This window comes from Apodemus sylvaticus, chromosome 23, assembly GCF_947179515.1.
Source record: "Apodemus sylvaticus chromosome 23, mApoSyl1.1, whole genome shotgun sequence".
In the NCBI taxonomy this organism is placed as follows: Eukaryota; Metazoa; Chordata; class Mammalia; order Rodentia; family Muridae; genus Apodemus; species Apodemus sylvaticus.
Window position 1 is genome coordinate 27,939,672 of NC_067494.1, and position 24,777 is coordinate 27,964,448.

Below are 24,777 nucleotides of genomic sequence, written 5' to 3' on the forward strand. Positions count from 1 at the left end.
CCATGTGGTTGCTGGGGATTGAGCTCAGGACCTCTGGAAGAGCAGTCAGTGTTCTTAACCACTGAGCCATCTCACCAGCCCTAAACTTACTCTTATACTTACTAATTAATGCATATGAATCCTCATCAGAGAAACTTCTTTATGCAGTAGATGATTAACACAGAGACCCACAACTGGCTCAGGTGCAGATAATAAGAGACTGCAGAATACTCATTGTCAAATAGGACATTTGTCACGTCCCCACCTCCAATGTCAAGGGATCCAGGAAGAGGGGATGAAAAGACTGTAAAAGCCAGAGGCAATGGATGACTACAAGGAAACTACCTAGACACAGCAAAGTAACTGCATATATAAAATGGCATATTGTGGTGGGAATTCTGATTAACTAAATGCTACAAAAACTGAGTATGTCTTCTAGTCACGTTAAGTAGAATTATAGTCATTGGTTAACATAGGTGGGTTTTGCATTTCCAATAAGGTATCTGTAAACTTAATAAACACACATACTGATTTTGAAAAGTTAGCAAATGAGAAGAGATGAAAGACATTTTTCTTTTGTCCCTTATAAGAGGTGTTCAGCTGATGAGTGATTATTACCTGTTAGATATTTATAAGTAGCTGCCTTTGTTATGAACTGTTATAGTACTGGTTCCATGTTGAGATTATTCATGCTATTAAAGATGTGAGAGGGATTTTTTTTGGAGGGGTCTGAAATCCAGAGATTTGTGCATACTAAGCACATAAAAAGACTGTTATACTTCCCAAAAGGACCAATTTCTAAAAATGGTCCTTTACCTTAAGATCACATAGAAAGGGAAATATTGATGCTGCAATAAACACAGTAAAGTTGCTTGGATTTTATGCCAAAGTTTGTGGAATGTTTATAATTTACATATATATATCTTCAGTCCCAGTATATTCATCTGGAGTTACTTGAAAAACAATTCCCTAAATATACATACATACATTTAAACTGTAAGGACTGGACATTTCATGTATCCTCAGTCATGTGCGAGCACAGTGCCCATACTGTGACATTTCAGAGAATATAAAATTATTGAGAAAGGAACCCAAAATTTCTTTTGTTTCTAGCCAAGATATGGAGTTTATATATGTGTACTCATTAGTTCTGAAGAGAATTATCATAATTTTTTAGAATAACAAATATAAATAAAATATGGAATACTGTAAAAGTGGCAATTTGATACTATCAGCTGAGTCAATAAAAACCAAAGTTTATATGATCTGAACCTTAGAAATAAAACAATATACAATTTCATTTTCCACTAAAATATTTATTTAATTGAGGTATCTTACTGAAATAAATAAGAGTAGTTTTCCTCTAATACTGATCAGTATAGATATCTATGTTATTTTTTTAATTGAAGCATATCAAATTGTTTTTCCCAGAACATAGCACATGAAATATTAGGAAACAAAAATAAGTACTTAACCAATCTCATTCTAAGATTATCCCCACAAGGCTTCTGAACCTGAGCACAGCACAGCATCCGGGGGAAGAACAGTAGATATCAAGTCAGGGCCTGGGCTACTTTGTCTACTTGCTACACATCATAGGCAAGTTTCCTCCTGAGCATTCTTCACCTTTAAGATAGGAATGACATTAATTATATCCACTTCACAGGACTGGTGTGAATATTAACTATATGAATACACAGAAAAGCTCTTCGTGAATGTAAAAGAGCTGTGAAAATATTATGTTTAATTTCATATAAAAGAATCAATGGATATCTCCTTTCAACGAAAGAATAAGCACCCATAATGTGTCTTCTTCAGCTGAACTGTCACCCATAAAGTTGGACAGGAAAATGCACCTTAGCTTAAGCACCAGAGCTCACTGGATGAAGGAGACCCAGGGACTCTTTCTAGTATAGTTTTCTGGACAGTTAGGTAGGAGTTAATGAATCGTGAGGGTCGTCACTTAAAACGTCAACAGCTAAAGGGAAGGAAACAGGAACATTTATATTCCAACACAAGGCTAGGATACAACAAGCTACTTCTTAGTTTGTGATTTCAAAGTCATCCATGAAATCTTCACAGAAGAGACAGTTCCACTTGTAGTTCTATGCATGTGTGAACAGCATTCTTGTAGTAAGATCAAACACTAGTCAGTTTCTAAGGACAAAGTAACTGAAATGAATAAACCCTATTGTAAATTTAGATAACTACTGGCTAAAGTGACTAGTTACAGGAACATAGGAAGACTTCTGTACAATGATGATTTTAAAAAAGTCGTATTTACAGATACATCATCTTAAAACACACACAAAAAACCTTACTAAGAAAGATTAAGGAGATCATTGTAGGTAAATGTTAAAACACTTAAAAACACTAACAATGATACTGCTTAAACATAATAGAAAAATGAATTTTTCAGTATTTTAACATTTAGTAACAAAACACAAAGTAACCACCTAACAATTTATTATTAGGAGCTGTCCTACTTACTGTAAAGTTCCAATGATAGTGTTACAGGTTAAACTCATGCAAATAACTAGTCACTATAGTTTAGAATTTTCTTACACCATTACTGAGAAGACAATGGTGAATCATATACTGAAGATGCTGAAGGCCCTTTCAAAAATGTCATTTACACTGGCTGCATACATCAGGTCATACAAAACTAGACTAAGTTACCTTCTTTCTTATATATTCTGTCTTGTTATAACAAACATCTATCTACTAATGGAAAATTAGTTAATTCCTTTTTTTCTTAATTCCCCTGCCTTATCAGTTATAGATACACATGTGGGACAAAACATAAATGTTTCAGTAGGAGTGTAAAATTAAAATTCATTGTAAATGGTGTGAAATTGGTGTACTGAAAAGGAACCAATTGCCAATTATTACTAGGCTAGTATATAACAAAATAAATTTATTCAACTTAAAATAGTATTTACTAATATTTACTGATTTTTTTGTTTTGAATTTGTAACTTTGCTTTACATCTATGAAAGTTAAGTCCTATCTTAAAACCTGTGGAATGATTTGACGGCACTTCATTCAAGCTCCTCACTCTCTTTGGTAAACAGGTCCGCCAGGTCTGCCACAGTCAGCACAGAGGCTTCAGAATGCTTTCCGGAGGAGCTTGTGTGGCTGCAAGATTTCCAGAGGCACAGTGAGAAGGCAGGCATGGCGGCGTTAGTGACTGCATGCATGACAATAGAGTGAGGCACACATCTGCCTTATGTAGTCATCACTGAGCCACAAGCAGACAGTAACTGTTACATCTTGTCAAAATCAGTGAAAATGCCTAAATAATTCTGAAGCTTTGTCAGAAAGAACAGAGTAACTGACATGAATAAACTCTACTGTAAGTTTAGATAACTACTGGCTAAAGTGACTAGTTACAGGAACATAGGAAAAGACTTCTGTACAATGATGATTTTTAAAAAGCCGTATTTACAGATACATCATCTTAAAACACACACAAAAAAACCTTACTAAGAAAGATTAAGGAGATCATTGTATTAGTTGTTCATAAAAATCATCACAGTGCTAACCACGACAACTAATAAAACATCTAAACAAATAAAAAACATAAAATAAATCATCTGACAACTGTTGCCAAGCAGGTTCTAAACTCGCCATTTACCTTCCATTTGTAAAAAGAAGTTCAGTATTATTTTAAGTAACTGAAATAAAAATCACTGATGTCAACAGCATGTGACAACAAGTACAAAGATCTTTCAGGTTTAGATGAAAAGCCCTTGCGATGGCTGTCTGGCTGGCATCTTTCCTGTTACATCAGAGTATGGAATTTCTGGTTTGAGAATGTTCTGTTACAAAGTACCCTGGAGATGCCATCCGTTTCAAAGAGCGATCACATCATCTCTCTTTGGATGACTTCCAATCCGTCCATCTCATGGGAGGGACGAAGGTACTGGCTCATTTCAGGATGACTTTAAAGGAAAATTACTGCGCAAATGCTAGAAGTTTAATGACTGCAAGGCCATGTCCTAAAGTTCAGACTGTTCTGATCGTTCTACTACTCTGATGCCTATGGATTTGACACAAATAACCAGTCAAGACTGTAAATTCAAACATGCCTATTGACCCGTGACTGGTAAGCATAACCTATAAAACATTAATGCTTGTTTAGCTTCACACATATCAGACAAAAGTTTAGGTAAGACAGAACAATATATTTCATTTAAAAAGTAATTGATTGCAGCAAAGCTAAGCTAGCTAATTTTGCATATTATAACCTATTAAATTATCTTAAGACAAACACAGACTGTCCAAAGCATTAACTGGGACATGCTTTGCATAAAATGTCTTTCCTCTGTTGTCATCCAGGAGATGATCTAAAGCTCTCAAATGATGGGAAGTCCCCACCTGTAAGCTGTTACCTACCTCCTCCCAGCAGTTTCTAGCATTGCCTGCATCCGCTCTTCTATTGTTGCTTTAATTAAGAATCTATGTACAATAGTAGGTCTAGAAGGCAAATAATAATTGTAAGTTTAAAGACCATCTTAAGACAGACGAGTAGAAAATGACTTTATACACACACACGCTACATCCATTAGCCACTGGTGCCCACTTGTGGCAGGTCTTTATGAATGTGCTCAGGGACCCATGTGATCCTCATGAACTAACACTCTCATGAGAGAGACAAATAAAAACACATGAGAAAATCAGTGGCGTGCATTGATTATGTATGACAAGTTCAATCAAGAAGGGAATTAGGCACTAAGCACAGGAGGACCAGGAAGAGCATGCAGACAGAACACAACTGTTCTTATATATTACTGGAATGAGTACACGGTTGGGAAAAGCTAAAAATGTTTCCAGGGCCTATAGTAGGCTAGCATGGCACAAGTGTGTTATAAATGCAGCAGGTCGACACTTGGTCAGAGGTGGGCAGGGTTCAGATCATAAATGGTAGTCCTGAGGATTTGATCAGGAGCTTGGTTTTATAGTTATAAAGGAATGTGCTCTGGTGGTTATGCATATTTCGATTTACACTAGACTGTACTTTGGAAATGGCTTGGTTGCTGTGGAGGAAGAGAAGAGATATAACTGAAGTCACCCTGGCAAGAGGAGATAGACTGTGCTTTTGTGTCAGTGGGATAAGAAGTAATCAAAAGATGAGTTATCTTTGAAATACAAGAATCAAGACTAAAATAATTTGAATATAAGATACAGAAAAGTCCTAGCTTTCCTGTCTGAGCAAGTAAAGATGATAAAATGCACATTACACATATAAGGAACGCTTGGGCTGGCTGAGAGCACCACAAGTGTAGCTTTGCTTTACCGGTGCCAAACGAGATATCTAGTCGATATCCTGGGGAACATAGTTCTTAGATACACGTACAGAGAAGAGCTAGATATATAAAACTGTAATTTCAAGGTTCAGGGACACACCCATGAAGGCTGTCGACCTATACATACTACTTAATGTCATGGTACTGGGTACACTAACAACTAGGGAGGGTGGATAAAAAGAACCACTCGGCAAAAAGTAGGCCACCGGTTCCACTCGACGTCTCATGTCAGTGGTATTACACTCAGGCAGCTCCCAAAGGAGAAAGGCTGACAGAACAGGAGACCGAGGGCGTGCAGGTAGACTGTAAAGGAGGGAGTGCCTCTTTAAAAACGATTAACACTCAGACATACTCCTGTGATGTATTCCAAGATGAAGGCTCTTGAGAATATGAGAAGAGGTGGGATTTAGGACACATGGGATAAAAAACAAAACAAACCAGGACACCTCTTCCACTGTAATAAAGGGACAAACACTGTGCTGTGCCCTTCTAACCATAACCAGAGCCACACACTCGCCTGAGAACAATCAATGTTAGGTCCTGTTTCCTCTTGCTCAAGCAGAGAAAATGTTCAGCATACTCTTCCATCTTTTCCTATTTCTAAATGAATCATTTTCTAATTTTTTAATTTAAAACAAAAAGGAAATAATTTTTAATTTTATTTTCTTCCTCTTCTACTCTGCAACAAAATCTCTCAAAATCCTATTCCTATGGGCTGCACAGTCAGATGGGGAGCCATGGGTAAAGCACGGGCAGGCAGGCAGGCAGAAAGCGGGGGAGCTCCTGCCACGTCTTACCTAGCGGGGTCACTGCAAGCTATGTAATCCTACTGGTGTCTGTTGCACTAGAGTTGAACAAAAAATCCTTATAAGCAGTTGCCTATACTGCTCCATTTAAGCTGCTTTTGATCATGATAAAGTAAAATAAATTTAAAAAGCAAAGTCAGATGTAGTGAATCAGAGGCCAGTTAACTTGGAGTATGCAAAAATCACAAGAAAAGCAAGTACTGTTGCCTATACTGCTCCACTTAAGCTACTTTTGATCATGATAAAGTAAAATAAATTTAAAAAGCAAAGTCAGATGCAGTGAATCAGAGGCCAGTTAACTTGGAGTATGCAAAAATCACAAGAAAAGCCTCTGCAAAATGGAAGGCAAGAACTGACTTCTGAAAGTTGTCCTTTGACTTTCAAATGTACAACTGGCATGTATACACCTGCATTTACATAGAAACTAAATTTTATTGCGTTCTAAATGACAGGAAGGACTTTAGAACTGGGCATTGATTATAGCTATGCTACTTTGCCATATTGTATTTAGGGTTTTTTGGAAGCATGCAAAGTGTATCTTGATCATCAATTTGATGAGATTTGGAATTACTGTAGAAACATAATTGTCAGTACATCTCTATGGGTAAGGTTTAAGCTGTATGTGTAGAAGGGAGACCCACCTGAATGCGGGCAAAGGAAACTACGAGTCAGCACTCACCTGTCAGGGTTTCCTCACTGTGGCTGCAGTGTGACGATCTACTGCTCGTTTCTGCCACCCTCAATTTCCCACTGTACTCTCAAAACCGTGAGCCCACATAAAGCCTTCCTTCCTTAGCTGCTTTTGTTTGATGTTTGCCATAGCAGTGAGAAAAGTAATTTAAAAACAGAATCTGTGTCTCTTCCACTTAAAATTACAGCAGTATTTGGTTTCAAAGCTGAAGTTTACACAACAATTGATCTGTATTTCTGAGCCATGTAAAACTTCATTTACTATTTCTCATGTTTTACCTCAGCAGTTCCAACGTGTTTACAATCCTTGGAAATGTCAGCTTATCTGCCCTTTACTTCTACATATGCAGCTTGTCCACAATTGTTTTCTAGCCTAACTTTAAAATAATCACTCCTTCAGCCTAATGTGTTTCTTCAGGACATAAAGCATATTGTTTTTGTTCACAAAACTTGTGTTACATAGTGGCCTTTTATGTATGTTTCTAGATGGAATTATGTTTATATTATTACAATATTCAGTATGTAGCATAAGGCCTGACACAGTTTAGATGCTCAGTACTAAATAAGTGCTTAGGGTGTTGTTATTGTGTGTGTGTCCATATGTCTTCAAACATTCAAGGCCTCTGATACCCATGAGGTATCAGAGCTGAGTTACAGACACTCACAATCTGGTATTTGAATAAAGGAAGTTTCTATCACATAAAAATGACTGTTGGTTCAGATACTGCAGTACAACACACTATTTTTAACTACAGTGACTTACTGGTTCACTCCCTGTATGTGCACATGCCACAGGGCATGCAGACATGTAACAAAGGGGAAATGTCCATCTGACTTCATGTGAAGGGTTATAGTTAAAATATATACTAAAAATAATATATACATATTTTCAGACTATGTATGAGGTAAAAGAAACAAATCAATCTTATATTTAAATATATACCCTTTCTTTAAACAGTCCAAGATGTAAAACAAAACAAAATGAAACAAAACAAACAAACAAACAAACAAAAAAACCCCAAAACCAAAAGGGAGATAGAATGTGTCCTGAAGACATAGACAGGACATGGTAAACATAAGGAATGTAAGTGTTGAATTAGCTTCCCATAACCTGAACAGGGTAACAAATGCCAATTTTAGCCCTTACTTTGTCTGTCCAATCCGGTGCACTCTCCCGATGGCCTGCAGCTCGTGGGCGGGGTTCAGTATGGGCTCCACCAGGAGCACATGAGTGGCTTCAATGATAGTTAATCCATTGGAGCCTGTGTGCAGGGGCAGCAGCAAAATGTTGATCTGGGGATCGTATTTAAATGCTGAAAGGTTCTCCTAAAAGAAAAAAGGTACATTTTAAGTTTAGCTAGATCAATTAAAGTAAGAGCAGTTATGAACACGGTAGTGAAGATTAAATGTTAACCCACCAATTTTAGGAACTGGAATGTTGTTGCTTTTCTTGACTTAGAAGAGAATCCTACACACACTTTTGCTTTTATAGCGTGTAGTGGGTACATGTGATACAAGAAAACTGACTGTATGCATAGAGAGGAAAACGGGGGAAAGGAAAACTGTGACATTCATGTGAGGTGAGACAGGAATCGACTGCATTTTGAGTTGATCTTGTATGTGGTATGTCTCAGATTATAGGTGTGAATGTACTGAATTTGATATAAACAAAATTGTAATCACATGAACTTTTTTCTGTGTGTGTATAGAAAATAATCCCAGAGAAATACCACAAGGCCTTTCTTCCTATATTAAAGAAAAAGATCTCAAGGCAAAAACACTTTTTAAAAAAAACTGTCTTTTTAGACAATCTTTAGTTTGTCTATATCAAAATTATCTACAAGTTTTTTTTTTATTTTAAGATATTAATTTCATAGATAATCAAGAACTTAAAACCTTCTTATAGGGTTCAGGGCAGAAGATAAACATAGTTAGAAAACAGGGCTTTCAGTTTGCAACTGGTCTGTTAAAAATATGAGCAAAATTTTGACACACCTGGAATGTCTTAATGCGACTGATTTGTGTAAATTCCATGTTGTTGTCGGTGAGAGCTTTTGAAATAATATCTAATACATCTTGCCACTAGAACACAAAAGTGAGAAAAAAAAAGTTAGAGCCTTTGGACAAATATTTGAGAAGGGAAGAAATCATAATTAAACCATAGTAACTTTTATATTTCAGTTAAATGAGCTAAACCAAACCCAAACCCTCAGGCGGAGAACCAACAACACGAGCTGCTGGCAAACAGCAGTTTCGCTTCCCACCAAATACTGGTTGAAGGGCAATATAATAAAATACAACATCACTGAAAATAATTAAAATATAAATAGAAAACAATGGTATATTTAATGGATATAGGTTATCTTTCTAAATGCAAAACTAGGATTTTATTACTTATAAATAATACTTAACAGTACATTACCACTTTTTTATATAGGTCATTTCATTTGTGAATGAATCTTTGAAGGTTATAGATTTTAATTTTTAAAATATCAAAAATATCTCTAAATGACATCAATATAAAATAAAATACATAATGATAGGAACTGCCTTTATAAAGTATTATCACATTTCTCTATATAAAAACATAAGGACACAGAAAAAAATATGACAGTAATTCTGAGTCTCAGCTGTATTTCAGTGTATTTATAAGTAGTTCTTAGGAAGACATTAAGTAGAGGCAGAAGACCAACTAGACGAAAGCTAGTTGATTTTTCCTTTATTTTATGAAATTATTTATAGAATTTATAGAAATGATTATACCGTTGAGAAAACGAGTGCTTTGGCCCCTGGATCTCTAAGTTGTATTTTCATCAGAGTTCTGACCACAGCTTCCACTTTTGTAGAATGGCTACCCTTTGAACACAAAGAGGAAAATACATTAGCACCAAACAAATCCTAGTTAAGAAAGGAAAGAAAATTGGTATAAAACACTTCATTCAAACTATATATAACAGGGCAATTGAGTGTGTGTGTGTGTGTGTGTGTGTGTGTGTGTGTGTGTGTTTAATTAGTCCTTTTATTTTGTGTTTACTGGGAATTTTCTTTAGTGTCTAACTGCAGAAATGAATGAGTTTACCACCAACGTGTTTACTAGCTGGCTCAGTGGGTAAGCAGCAATGCTGGCATGAGCCTGATGACCTGATCTCAGGCCCAGGGCCCACAGAATGGACACAATCATTGTCTATGTGCCGGCCCCTGACTGCACACACACGGCATCATGAGCTTCTCCCCCCCCCCCCACCCCCGTCCTCCAAATCTAAGAATAAGCATTTCCTGAGAGAATTTACATCCAGTTAATCGAACATGAATGAATTCTAGAAAGTCATCCAGTATTGATACTAAACACTCTGTAGTTAGGTTTTATTGTTACTAAATTCTGTTACAATAAAGAAGTAGAATGTATATTAAAAAGCCTTCCTCACTACTCCATTCACTTCAAATATTTTAAGGTTAGAAATATAAGAATACAAAGAACGAAAACTCAAGGAACCTTGAAAATGGAAGGATTCAACCAATGAAGGATTTGGAGGATTCTCTACAATGGCATGACCAATGGCATGGACACTGACAAATACACAAGGTGCCGACTAACACACAGGCAGTAGAGTCACTTTACAAGAATTTTTTTTCTCTCTTTTTTTTCATCTTTCAAAACCATTCCATCACAGGAATATAGAAATAGAAAAGTGGTCTACAGACCTGAGGAATAAACAAACGATGAACTCATCATCAGTGTGTTTAACCTAAGCCCTATCAAATAATCAAGGGACAGCTTTTCAGACCCTACACAGGAACACTACCATGACCTAAATGGAGGTGTGGGAAGGAGACAGACCAATGCAAACGGATCTCAAGAGCAGCATTCTCCCTTTCCTCAGTGCTCTCAATACTCTTGTTTTTACAGGGAAAAAAAATAAAGGAAAAAACACCAGGTAAACAAGAAAGAAAGATACCCTAATTTAATGGGAAGACAAGATTTTGAAAGAGAAAGTAAGGCTAAAATCTGCATGCTAAAATAAGGATCTTGTGTTTACTTTTTTAGTTAAACACTAGTATGGTATACTAGTGTTTTAACCATACTAGATAGTATGGGTAAAGGGGACCATACTATCTCATACCACTGATTTAAAATAATAATAAAGAGAAAAAACAGGAGAAGAATACAAAGTGACCACTGAGACCTTCAGACGGAGCCACTCATACTCCCTGTAATGTCCACCTTGGAAAGCTTTGTGCCCCGACACCGGATATGGCTCAGGGCATAACACACTTGCTGACAAGCCCAAGATCCCGAGTTCTGCCCTTTGAATCTCCAAGGTAGAAGGAAAGAACCAATTCCCACAAGCTGTCCTCTTCCCACCACATGCAGATTCATGCCAACACATACAAGAAATGTACGTTAATCGAAGTACAGGATAAACATGAGTCCTCTAATTTACTGAGCTGTTTCTTATTAAAAGTTCAAGAGAAAACAGGAAAAAAAAAATTAAGCAACATTCCAAGTGGGGTACTAGCTCCATGCAAGGAAAGCTCTGCTTATCTTCCTGTTATCAAAATTAGATGGTTCAATGGTTCTCAAAAAAATCCCCATAGGTTCTGAGCCATTTGAGTCCCAGTTCAATTATTAAGAATAATTGTGCTGGGTGGTGGTGGCACACGCCTGTAATCCCAGCACTCTGGGAGGCAGAGGCAGGCGGATCGCTGAGTTCGAGGCCAGCCTGGTCTACAGAGCAAGTTCCAGGGCAGCCAGGGCTATACAGAGAAGCCATGTCCTGAAAAAAACAAATCCAAAAAAACCAAAAAAAGAAAAAAAAAAAAAGAATAATTGTGTAGAAAAAGCTCCCTTCCCAAGAACCATAGAGGGGAAAGTCTGTTGGGAACGACTGTCTGGAACCACCGCATCTATGGCCCTTGTTTGGAGCCTGCAGGCCCTTCACAGATGTGAAAACAGAACAAGTATATAGTGTCAGAACTGTGCTTAGGCAGCTCCATCTCTCCAGAGGAAACTGTAGCCAAGACATCACCATGTAGCCCAGGCTAGCCTTGATCGCATACCAATTCTCCTGCTTTAGACTCAGATGAAATCATAGGCATGGGCCACTATTCTTGGCTAAGATGAAGCATTTCATACTTGAGAGTATTTTTAGACATCTAAGTTATAAATTGTTATAAATGATACTCTAATGGGCATATGCTTTCCATCTTCTTGGTTATGTAATTAGGATGGCATAGCTGGCTTTCATTATACTGCTGGGGTCTAAACCAGGGCCTTTGTCCATGCTGGCCACACCCCACATGCTACACTGCTAGTCCTTTGCCTGATCAGATGCTATGTTAAAAGTTCATTGCCTCTGTGAATGTGTCTTGATTAAAACACGTAATTCATTAAGTGAAAAGAAATGCACTAAACAAAGGATTACTAAAGTACAAAGGGGCACAGAAAAAATAGTAACACATGCTCTTTGCAAGTGTGTACGCACAGCTCACGGTCAGATACAGAGTTCACTGATAAAGCTGGTGCTGCTAGCCAACTGCTCAGGGTATCCCCTCCCCACCCTCCAAGGCTGGAATTAGAAGCAGGTTCGGTGCCCACCTGGCATTTGTGTGGGCTCTGGGGATCTGAGTTCTGGCCCTCATGTGTGGTATGCACTGTAACCATTGAGCCATTTCCCTAGTAAAGAATACTGCACTTTCTTACCCAGTCATGAGTTTGTGGACACTTGGGTTGATTCTATATCTTGGCTTCAATGAACTGGGATGAGAGACGAAGGTTTTAATTTAACATTATGCTCATAGTTATTGCTTCTGTTTTTCTACTCAAGAGATGATGCAGGCAGAATAGTAAAATAGTTAATAATAAAGAAATGACCTCAAATGTTTCTATTAGGTATAATAGAGAATAAACTAGATTTTTGGATAGGAAGTAAACATATAAAAAATTAAGAAAGATATATCAGCACCAAAGTCCAACAAATGGAATTACCTAAGAAATCTGGCCTAGATCCCATGTGTAGCATAACTCAGAATCAGAAATGCCAGGCAGAGTCTTACTCTAATAGGTGTGTCTAACTTTCTTTAATCAGATTAGAACAGAATAGTCATATGTTTTTGCTACAAAACTCTTAGGAATTTAAATTCTGAGTTAAAAATTTCACTGTGCTAAAAGGATCGAACGAATAGTATTTGCTGCTGCATGTTTAGTGGACTGATAGAATCATAACGATAAAGCAGATAAAGCAATCAGGGAGTGTCTAGCTTAGAAATTAGGCTATCCTTCCCATAGATAGCAGTTCTAGAATAAAACTGCTATGCTAATGCAATTCTGGGATAAGGTGCTCTGTGAGAGAAAAGTGCAAGGATAGTAAAAAATAGTTATGTATTAGGGTTTTACTAGTGTGAACAGACACGAAGACCAAGGTAACTCTTATAGAAACAACATTTAATTGAGGCTGACTTATGTTCAGAGGTTCAGTCTGTTATCATCAAGCATGATAATGCTTGAGCATGGCAGCATCCAAGCATTTTCATCCAAAGGCAAACAGGAGAAGACTGGCTTCCAGGCAGCAAGGAAGAGCATCTTAAAGCCCATGCCCAGGACACACTTACTCCAAGGCCACCCCTCCAAATGCTACTCCCTGGGCAGACACATTAATCACACCTCACCCCTGGCTCCCCTAGGCTTGCTCAAGCACCAGCCTATGGGGCTATACCTAAACATAACTAATTCTAAAACATCTAACTTCAAAAGTCCCCATAGTTTATAATAGTCTCAATAATGTTAGAAGTCCAAAGTTCAAAGTCTCTTCTGAGATTCATCTAATCACTAAACTGTAATTCCCAAAACAATACAGGAAACTGGATGGGCAAACTCCGAACTCTGCATCTCCATGTCTGATGTCAAAGTAGTCTTCAGATCTTCAACTCTTTTTTTCATCTTTGTTGACTGCAACAAAGTTTTCTCTCCTGGGCTGGTTCCACTCTGTTAGCAGCTTTCCTCAGAAGGTATCCCAAGGCTCTGGCTCTTGGGCTTTCCAAGTCAACTTCAACTTTATAGCTTCTTGTTCCACACATGAGCTTCTGGGCTCCTCCAAAGGGCTTGGGTTATTTTCCAGATCTACAATCTGTAGCACTCTAGATGTTTGACTTCTTTCTGCTGCTGCTGTTCTTGGTGGTTAGTGCATGGTGCTGGCATCTCCAACATGCTGGGGTCTTCTATGGCAACTAGGTTTCATCAACAGGCCATCTTCCATGGTGCCAAGCCTCAAATCTTTTGCATGACCCCTTCAGTCCTGACTTTCCTTTCATGACCTCTCAAAGTGCCAAAGCCTTAGCTTCTTCCCTTCATGACCCCTTCATGAAGGTCTTCAAAACCGGTGCCACCTGGGTGACTCTTACATATTACCAAGTTCAGCTGCAGCACGAGGTACAACCTTGGCTATCTCTGAAACACAGTTTCTTTGTGCTCTCAGAAAACACTTCCCAGAAGATTTCACATACATGATACTGATCTCTTCTTAATCACTGCTAATTTCTTAGTTCCAGTTAACCAGTATCTATTGTCCAAGCAGTTCCTTCTATTCTTGGCTCTAAAGCTGGGGTCACATGGCTGAAGCTGCCGTGTTCTACTGCTTGCTGGGGTTGGAACATGGCCCTCTTATTCTATCACCAGCTTTCTGTTTTCCAAGTCCCTCACTGCCTAAACTTGGCTATCCTGGAACGTGCTTGGTAGATTGATTTGAACTCAGAGATCTGCATGGCTCTGTCCCCTGGGATTAAAGGTGTGTAGCACCAGGCCTGGTCCTTAGCTGGGTGGGATCTTGACCCAAGGTCACCACTCCCTTTATTCAATTTAATATCCTTGAACACAGCATTCAGCTGGGTTCACTTTCTTTAATACTCGAACAATATATTTTATATTTTTCCTTTCTAAGCGTGCTATGCTTATTCAAAATGCTCTTTATGAGATTTAAGCAGAGAACACAGTCTATGATGGTGTTTCTGAGACCCCCATTGTCAATGCAATTAATCTGAGTCTCTTTATCTTAGCCTCAGGCAGACTCTTTAGACAAGGGCCTTCTTCACCAAAATACCACAAAAACAGCCTCTAGGTCACACACATCCTGAAGTTCTTCTCTACTGAACCCTCTTGGGCCATGTCTGCACAGTCAAATCACTCACAGCAACAACATCTTCCATATTCCTACTAGGATGGCTCATAAGCCCCACCTAAAACATTTCGATGGCTTTCCACATCAAGTTCCCAAATCTAAATTCTTCCAAACAAAAGCATGGTCAGGCCTATCACAGCAATACCCCAGTCCCTGATACCAACTTCTGTCTTAGTTATGGTTACTGCTATGAACAGACATCATGACCAAGGTAACTCTTATAAAAACAACCTTAATTGGTGCTGGCTTATAGGTTCAGAGGTTCAGTCCAGTATCATCAAAGCCAATATTCAGGGAGCAGCAGGAGTTGAGAGTTCTACATCTTCATTCAAAGGCAAACAGGAAAAGACTAGGTTCCAGGCAGCTAAGAAGGCCACACCTACACTGGTACACCTACTCTAAGACTACACCTCTAAACAGTGCCACTCCCTGGGCCAAACATATTCAAACACTACACGCATGAAATGGAGAGACACACCATAGTTGATTTAACTCTGATTCCTTAACATCTGCTCCTATCTATTGAGATACCTTATTAAAAGAGAGGCAAGGAAGTAGAAGATACTCAAGATCTCCTTGCTGCAGTATCAACAGACTTGACTTGACTTGAATAAATAAAATTACTCAAATAGAAAAAAAAATCATTGCTTTGTATTTTAAATAACTTCTAATAAAAGAAAATAATGTGGGGGAGAGTCACATTAGGGCATGCCAACTCATGATGCTAAACAGTGAGCTCACTGTGCAGCATAGCGCACTGCATCCAGCCTTTCCATTACAGCACCAGGGTGGGGTGAAGAGAGTGGGGAGGGGGAGGTAGGTAGGGAGGTGAGGGAAAGAGCCAGAGAGAGACAAGACAAAGATAGAGGGGGCAGAGGAAGAGAGAGAGAGAGATGGAGGCAGGGGGAGAGGGAGAGAGACAGAAAGACAGAGACAAAATTCCAATGACTTTGCTAAGTCCACTTGTAGAATTATAGGTTAAAAGGCCTAAAGAACACCAGAGAAAGTCAACATGATCTATTAACAGACAGAAAAAATGACATTTGTGTTTATACTACTTACATAAATAAGGAAGCCGTATTTTTAGAGATTTTTATATCTACTATACATTAATAGATGCTTCATGCATATAAAATAAATGTATAGTGTAGTATACCAGAAACCTATCTAGTAAAGTTCTATTGTAGAGGAAATATCACTTTAAAGGCAAAATGAATTCATGAAAAAAGCTGAGAATTCTAAAACTGGTCATTCATATTTTTTGGCAAATTTCTTGAAGCTGTCTAACAGAGAATGAAGACTGTTAATGATGATTTCATGGGTAGGTAAACACTGAGTAAAGCTGCCTTAGAAAACAGAAAGATTATTAGAAAGAAAATTAGATTTGGGTGCTTAGAACATTCTGTGAAGGAGCTGAGTAGGAATGGGAGGAGGACAAGAGAGATTGGGGTTGAATATGATCAAATACATTATACACTCCTATAAAAAAATGTTAGAAGAATCCCATTACACACTTAATATACAGAAAACTTATCTGAAGGCAAAGCTCAGTGGTAGAAGCCTAGGCAGATATTCTTTGATGTGTAACTTCAATCTTTCTACTTGATTCTATGATGAAAAACTTTTAACATTACAATACTGTACATATAACTTCTTTTTTCTAGATACAGTTTTATCTACAGTTACATAGTGAAACATGGCTATCATGCATGTTATATGAAGAGCACTGACTATTCTTCCAAAGGTCCTGAGTTTGGACCACTTCTTCCCTAAACCACAAATTTCCAGCAACCACATGATGGCTCACAACCATCTGTAATGGGATCTGATGCTCTATTCTGGTGTGCCTGAAGATAGCTACTCACATACATGAAATAAATAAATCTTTCCAAAAATATATACATACCTACACATATTAAAAAATTAAACATAGTAAACAGGAAGGAGGGAGAAGAATACTTATACTAATTTCTTTGTATTTTAAAAAGAAAAACCAGGCACTCTGACCACTGCTAGTCTAGTACTCAAGGTAGTAATTGTCTGTATTGAAGGCTCTCCCTAGAACTAAAATCAGAAACTATTCACAATAATAGAGCAAAATAAAAAATGGAGGTAACGACCAGTTTTCACTTTATCACATTTTCAAGATACTTATTTTTCCATTACTTTATTAATTATTTTTACAAAGCATTTAAGAATCATTTTCCTGGTTTTTTTTGTTTTGTTTTGTTTTGTTTTTTTTTTTTGGTTTTTCTCTGTGTAGTCCTGGCTGTCCTGGAACTCAGTAGACCAGGCTGGCCTCGAACTCAGAAATCTGCCTGCCTCTGCCTCCCAAGTGCTGGGATTAAAGGCGTGCGCCACCACTACCTGGCTTCCTTCCTGTAATTTTTTTAATCAACTGTAAATTGGTTTTAAGGAAAAAAGTGGGAGGTTTGTCATTCTAGGACTTTTAATGCATTACTGCAGTGATATAATCAGGTGCTCATTTACCCCAGTGAGCTGCCTCTGGACCAACACTGTCTCCTACTATCGGTCACTGTACATACTTCTTCCTGTCCACAGATACCCAATCAGTATCTACCACACAATGTAAGTTTACCTGTACCAGATGTGGGGCATTCTCATCTGAAACAGCACACCACCATTGTATTCTTGTAGTCATTACTAGGAATAATTTTGGAAAACTTATATATATATACTCTGAGAATTAAAAAGTCCTAGACTACTGTTTTTGAAGATTTCCTGAGAAATGTAACTTCAATGATGACATGCTCACACAGCTTAGTTTCCTCTACATTCCAGTGAGGAAAAGGATGCTCGTGTCAGTGACCTGAACAAGTGCCACAGCCCTGGGTGGTAAGATATGTCTCTGTGGCTCTCCTTACAAGTTTGTAAAAGGGACGTTCAAAAGCTCCTGTTACTGTTCGGGAGAAAGTCAGTTCCTATTCTGGTATTTTCCGACTTCAGCCCCGTGCCAAGTTGTCATGTCTTTTCCTTTCACACCCGTTCACCAAGGTAAAACCTATGCTGCTTCGAAAAGTTCTGAAGCGTGTCTGACTGCGCTCACGAAGCAAGAGTACTTCTAAGCACATGCCAGAAACAATTGCTGGCTGCTTCTGTGTTACTTTACAAAGCACAATGGGAACTCTCTCCAGGCTCAAAATATAATTATATGATTAGGCCTCAAAATCACTATCCAGTTTTTAAAACAATTTGCAGAATTATTTCAGAAGTAAGTTACTATCTGCAAAAAAGCTAAAAATCATACTTGGATCAAGTAGATATTTCATCACCATCCATGTAATAATTACTGAGTGCCTACTGCATGCCAGGTGTCATGATGGGACCCAGTAGAGAACCCCAACAACAATGTCTGTTTACATTATAAGAGTGTTAATGGTCCAGAAAGGACTGTGGTACTTGAACATGCTTGGCCCATGAAAAGTGCCACTATTAGGAGGTGCGGCCTAGTTGGAGGAAGTGTGCCACCGTGTAAGTGGGCTCTGAGCGATCCTAGTGCTAAATCTCTGCCCAGTGAGGAAGAGTAAGTCTCCTGCTGGCTTCCTTCCTATCAAGATGCAGCACTATCAGCTCCTTCTCCAGTACCACTTCTGCCTGGACGCTGACATGCTTTCTGCCATGATGATAATAGAAAATGGAAGCCAGCTCCAATGAAATGTTGTCCTTTATTAAGAGTAGCTTTGGTGATGGTCTCTTCACAGCAGTAAAACCCTCCCTAAGACAGAAGTAGGACTATGTTTTTCAGAGAAAAGTAAATAAAAGTAATTTATACTTTCCATCTTAGTCTCTATTGTGTGTCCAATTTGTTGTATGTCGTGGTCAACTTTCAGCATGACTAAAAGAACTACAGACTGACTATTCAGAACTACAACTGTTAACTGGGTCATTGAATAGAAACTTTCTTTTCTCTTTTGACAATTAGAATTTTATCTGCGTATACTCATTTAAATGAAAACATCAGTACCGTTTTCAATTTATCAGTTAACATTGATATATAACATATATGATAGCTCATATAGGGATATTTAGATGTACACATTTAAATACAATTAAGTATAGATTTGATTTATGAAGTTATTGTACAGTTACTTTAAGCTAACTCACAATTTTATAATTTTTTTTTCCTACCCAGATGTTTAATTACATGGTAGAGTATGAACAAGCCAATGTTTGGTAACTTGAGAGGAGGGGGAAGGAAGGAAAATACACAGTGATGCTACACCCGGAATTCTATACATCTTATTGCTGTACTGATTGTCTTGGAATTAGAATATAAATACAATGTTTTCTCTATAAAGTTGCATAAGACCTCTCTAAAGTTAGTAGATATGCTTTGTCAAAACCAAAGATCCTGAATCATACCCTATCTGCAATGAGTCCAACCTCAGTGAGACGGAGTCTGAAAAGCCTATCTCTAAAAGCACACTGGCTGGTTATGAGGTGCTCAGAATGGAAGATGATGAAGTAATAGTCCACGTGTGGTGGGTGGCTGGCAAGGCAGCTGTTTTGCTGTGTCTGTCTATGCATAATGTTTTGTATTGACTAGAAGCTTCTGAACGAAGACTTCTGTTCAGTACTGGAGCTGGTTTACACCAGCAAAGTGCTTTATATGAAACCTTGCCCAAAACAGGACACATGGAACACGCCACATGACACTATGCTCTGCCAGAAGGCCTACTTCACCGCATCCAAGATGCCTTGCAGTTGTCACAACTTGCAAGGGGAATTTTGTTTACTCTGTAACATGCCCAGTAGGTTCCAAGGTCGCTTAGGAATACTGTCACTGCTGCTATGGATGATACAGTTTTTATTTAAGTGCATACACCAAAGGGATACTGGCGATCTCAGTATCTTATGTCTATGTTTAATCCACAGGATGCCTTATACTGTGAAATCTCCAATTTCCAAAAATATCTTTAGAAACAAAATACCAAAGACTATTTATTACTATTTTTGCATTCTCTGAATATCTTTTATATGATCTCGTTATATGATTAAGCACTATGAATGTTGTCATACTGTATGCTATGTACAAAAGTCTTGTCATGAATACTTAAGAGTGAAATAAAAAACTTTAAGGTTATAGAAACTTACATATTCATATTATTTATTAAGTACCAACATTTGACAATAAAACAACCTTCATGTACAGAAGTTGCAGGGACCAAGTCAGAAGAGAAGGGTAGACTCTGAAAACATGTTAAGCAGATGTTTGAAAGGGCGAGGGACAGACAGTAGAGTATAAATATGACAGAGTCAAAGAGGTGACGGGTAACAACAGGCAGAAGTGGCAGACTTACATGGTGACAGAAAAAGCAGACAGAAACAAACACAAATGTAGTAAGAATTAAAGTGAGAAAGTGGAAGAGGATGAGACTGGCTTATATAATATGTAAAATATTTAGTCATGTTTGATAAAAGAGAAATGTAAGCATGTCTGAGTCAATGGTAGGAAAAAACTACCTTTACTAAAGTCTCTAATCTTTTAGTTTTCTAAATAAGAGAGTTTAATACATGTGTTCAGACAGCCATGAAAGACACAGAGCAGCAAGAGTACCTAGCAGTATTTCCACACTCACATCCCTTTCCCAATAGGGCTGCAAACGTAACTGTACTGGGTACAGGAAAGCTGCCACACACCAACAGGTGTTGGGTCTGATGGTTCAGTGACTCAGTGCCACAGCTGCGCAGTTTACTGGCAACTAAACCAACCTCCCTAAGCTCCCAGCACAAGGCCTGGCAGCTGTTGTGCCTCCGGGTGGCTCCTGGTGCTGTCACTAACGTTTTCACTGGGTAAGGGTGAGCTGCCTTACCTTATTCATCACCCACTGTGGTTGCTGACACACCCACAACTAAAAGCAGAAAGGGAAGGGAAAGCAGGTAGCATCTTTAGAAGAGGGAGAGAAATACAAAAGGGACTGACCGGCAGGGACAATTCTAGGACTAGAACCCTGACCTGTCACAAAGCCTCAATCAAGGCTGGCTTCTGGGCTGCTCCAATCACACACTTCGTTTGCAACTTCTAAACACATGTTTTAAAACACATTCATTCAGGAGTTGAGAGACAGACTACATTATCCTTAGGTCATGATCCTCTCCTCACTCATTCTTCCCAAAGTGTACTACAATTCACACTTGTGTCACCCTCCCATTTACCTCCTTACAGTCTTGGATGTTTTACTGGCAGAGTAAGTGCTTTAAGATCATAATCATCTGGGGCTGGAAAGATGGTTCAGGGGTTAAGAGCACTGACTCATCTTCCAGAGGGCCTGAGTTCAAATCCCAGCAACCACATGGTGGCTCACAGCCATCTATAATGGGATTTAATGACCTCTTCTGGTGTGTCTGAAGACAGAAACAATATATTCATAGATACAAATAAATAATTCTTAAGAAAAAAAATCATCATCATCAGTGCACATATGTAGGTAGATTATTGTTTTAAACTTGGAAACGTTCTTTTTCACTGTTATTGGAGCCTAACTGTCTTTTGAACATACTACTTTCTTGGGAGCCCTTTTTAAAATAGAAAATGACATCAAAGGGAGGAGAGTCCCTTGCTCCTGAAAAGGCTTGATTCCCCAGTATAGAGGAATACCAGGACAGGGAAGCAGGAGTGGGTGGATTGGTGATCAGGGGGATGGGGGATGGGTTAGGGAGTTTTTTGGGGGGGGACCAGAAAAAGGGGACATTTGAAGTGTAAATAAAGAAAATATCTAATTAAAAAGTAAAAAGAAAGAAAATGCTTATTTTCCTTTGTTTTCTGCATTTGAGCATCAATATTATTTTCGTTGGTTCCAAACACAAATAAATTTGCATTCTTGTTCTCCTTAGGAGACTCAACTCCCCTCTAACTCTTTTCTTGGTATCATTTAGTAACACTATCTTTCATTTGCTCAACACTTGGGGGTACCTTATTTAAAATCATTATATACCTCATATTGAGCCATTCATCATATGCTGTCTACACATACACTCAAGTCTCATCTAGCATGACCTCACTTAAACTATCCCATTCCAAATAAAGACACACATATACTTAGTTTGTTTTCTCAATAGCCCAATCTATAACTATTTGAATTTAATGAGATCTACACTTTTTATAAGCTAATACTCTGTTTTTCAAGAGTCTAATACTACAGATTAGTTTTCTTTCCTATATCTTCAGATTACTCTTTAATTTTTGTGAGTGTGTGCATGTGTGCATACATGCATGTTACAGTGTGCATATCGTCAGAGGGCAACTAGGGAGTCTGTTCTCTCCTTCCACCTGTAGGTCTCAGGAAAGAACTCAGGCTGTTAGGCTAGGCAGCAAGTGCCTTTACCTGCTGAGTTTTTTTTACTGACTCCTATCTATTCTTTTATTGGAGCTAAACATGCTTTAGAATCTTTTATCTTGAATACAATTAAACAACAGAGAACTTATTTCTACACTTGCCTCTGGTTACAAGTCTTGGTTTATGCACAGTCTGACTTTCCCATCAGAATTCAGGGTCTCTCCCGTGATATACCTGCCAATGCTTGGTTACATTAGTGTCCCTCTAAGGTGCCTGCCTTTTCCTGACTCCACTGTCACCAACCTAAGTACATCTTAGACAACTGCTGTGGCTTCCTAAACACAGCTACGTTTTTCCACCTTTGTTCTTCTCTGTCCTGGCTCACTGATTTCCTAGACTGCAGCAAGGAAGACCATGGCCAGGGTTAGAGCCTGAGCACCTGCTCAACCTGCCCTTGCACTGTATTTCAGGCTGGCCTACTGCTCTGAGCCGCTCACTTCTGTGCGAGGCTTGTCTGTCTTGGTCTTGGTCTGTTCACAGTATATACTGCGAGTTCTTTTTCAGTCTGGGACCATCCTCTTGGTAAGAGGATCAGGTCTACCCTTTTTCCATGTTGGCCAGTCCACTCATTGTTTACATCTTGTTGCTTAACAGTCATTCCATCAGAAAAGCTCAGGTTGGCTTTAATTTTATAATATTCATAATTATAAAGAGAATCATTGTTTAATGTCTTTACTTTTGCTGTAGCTCAAGCTCCTCTTCGTTCCCACCTCCAGACTGTAAATGAGTGAGCACAGCAAGCACATCCTGACTGCGCACTGCATGGGGAAGGCCTAGAACACTGCCTGCAGCACAGGATGCATCTAAGAAGTATGCACGGAAAGAACGAATGGAGATTCATTCCACCTCTGGGGACAGCAATGTGACACTTTAAAGTTTACTCAAAAAGCAACTACCAATCCTTTAACTGAACTGTTGGCTTCTTTTTCTTTTTTTTTTATTAGATATTTGCTTTATTTACATTTTGAATGTTAAGCCCTTTCCAGGTTACCCCACTGAAAACCCCCCATCCCCTCCCCCCTCCCCCTGATCACTCCCAACCCCTAATTTCCTGACTTGTATTCCCCTATTCTGGGGAATCGAGCCTTCACAAGACCAATGGCCTCTCCTCTTATTTATGTCTGAAATGGTCATCTTCTGCTACATATGTGGCTGGAGCCATGGGTCCCTCCATGTGTACTCTTTGGTTAGTGGTTTAGTCCCTGGAGCTCTGGGGGTACTGCTTGGAATGTATTATTGTTCCTCCTGCAGGGCTGCAAATCTCTTCAGCTCCTTGAGTCCTCTCTCTAGCTGCTCCATTGGAGACCCTATGCTCGTTCTATTGGTTGTCTGTGAGCCATGGGTGTTTTGATCCACTTTCTAATAAGGATTAAAGTATCCACACTTTGATCTTCCTTCATCTTGAGCTTCATGTGGTCTGTGAATTGTATTTTGGGTATTCCAAGCTTTTGGGCTAATATCCACTTATCAGTGATTGCCTACCTTGTGTGTGTTCTTTTGTGACTGGGTTACCCACTCAGGATAGTTTCTAGCTCCATCCATTTGCCTAAGAATTTTATGAATTAATTGTTTTTAATAGCTGAATAGTACTCCATTGTGTATATATACCACAATTTCTGTTTCCATTCCTCTGCTGAAGGACATTTGGGTTCTTTCCAGCTTCTGGCTATTATAAATGAGGCTGCTATGAACATAGTGGAACATGTGTCCTTATTACATGTTTTAAAAAATGGGGTGCAGAGCTAAACAAAGAATTGTCAACTGAGGAATACCAGATGGCTGAGAAACACCTAAAGAAATGTTCAACATTGATATGATATCCCTTAATCATCAGTGATATGCAAATCAAAACAACTCTGAGATTCCACTTCACACCAGTCAGAATAGCCAAGATCAAAAAACTCAGGGGACAGCAAATGCTGGAGATGATGTGGAGAAAGAGGAACACTCCTCCATCGCTGGTGGGATTGCAAGCTGGTAAAACCACTCTGGAAATCAGTTTGGCGATTCTCAGAAAAATGAACATAGCACTACCTGAGGACCCAGCTATAACACTCCTGAGCATATACCCAGAAGATGCTCAACATGTAATAAGAACTGTTGGTTTCTTAGGAGGGAGAACACTCTAACAAACACCTACCTCTGTCAGTAATTTTAACTTGTACTCAAATCTACTCAGAAAACACATTCTTAAAATATAAGAATGTCAGGGGATCAATAAGAAGTCTCCATTTCCTGCTTTAAGCAGTAGCACTACCATTGTCTACTCTATGTAACTAGTCCCGATGCCCATTAAATTTACATATTAATTTACCTTTTGGCCAAGTCTCATTAGGAAAAAAATTAAAAGCACGTGTAAGAAAAATAAAGAACGAAAACACCTAGTAAGCGTGCTTTAATAAATGAAGATATTTGGGGTAGAAAGTCCAGTGAATTCTATTGTACTCTGAATTAGAAATTTTTT

General features: G+C 38.6%; 1 protein-coding gene across 3 annotated transcripts in view; it reads right to left on the minus strand.

Moving 5' to 3' along the window:
- Window positions 1-1,274: 1,274 nt before the first annotated feature.
- Shprh (SNF2 histone linker PHD RING helicase) overlaps window positions 1,275-24,777 on the minus strand; it is a 69,295-nt gene continuing 45,792 nt past the window's right edge. Inside the window, exons 26-31 of one of the 3 annotated variants that reach the window (XM_052169332.1) lie at window positions 9,548-9,640; window positions 8,780-8,866; window positions 7,932-8,110; window positions 4,378-4,458; window positions 2,998-3,117; window positions 1,275-1,605 (exon numbers count right to left, since the gene is read on the minus strand). In XM_052169332.1, the coding sequence (XP_052025292.1) occupies window positions 3,021-3,117; window positions 4,378-4,458; window positions 7,932-8,110; window positions 8,780-8,866; window positions 9,548-9,640 (537 nt within the window). In that variant the 3' untranslated portion in view covers window positions 1,275-1,605; window positions 2,998-3,020. Of the gene's footprint in view, window positions 3,118-4,377; window positions 4,459-7,931; window positions 8,111-8,779; window positions 8,867-9,547; window positions 9,641-24,777 lie in introns of all 3 variants that reach the window. The other 2 variants (XM_052169331.1, XM_052169333.1) reach the window with 2 other exon arrangements.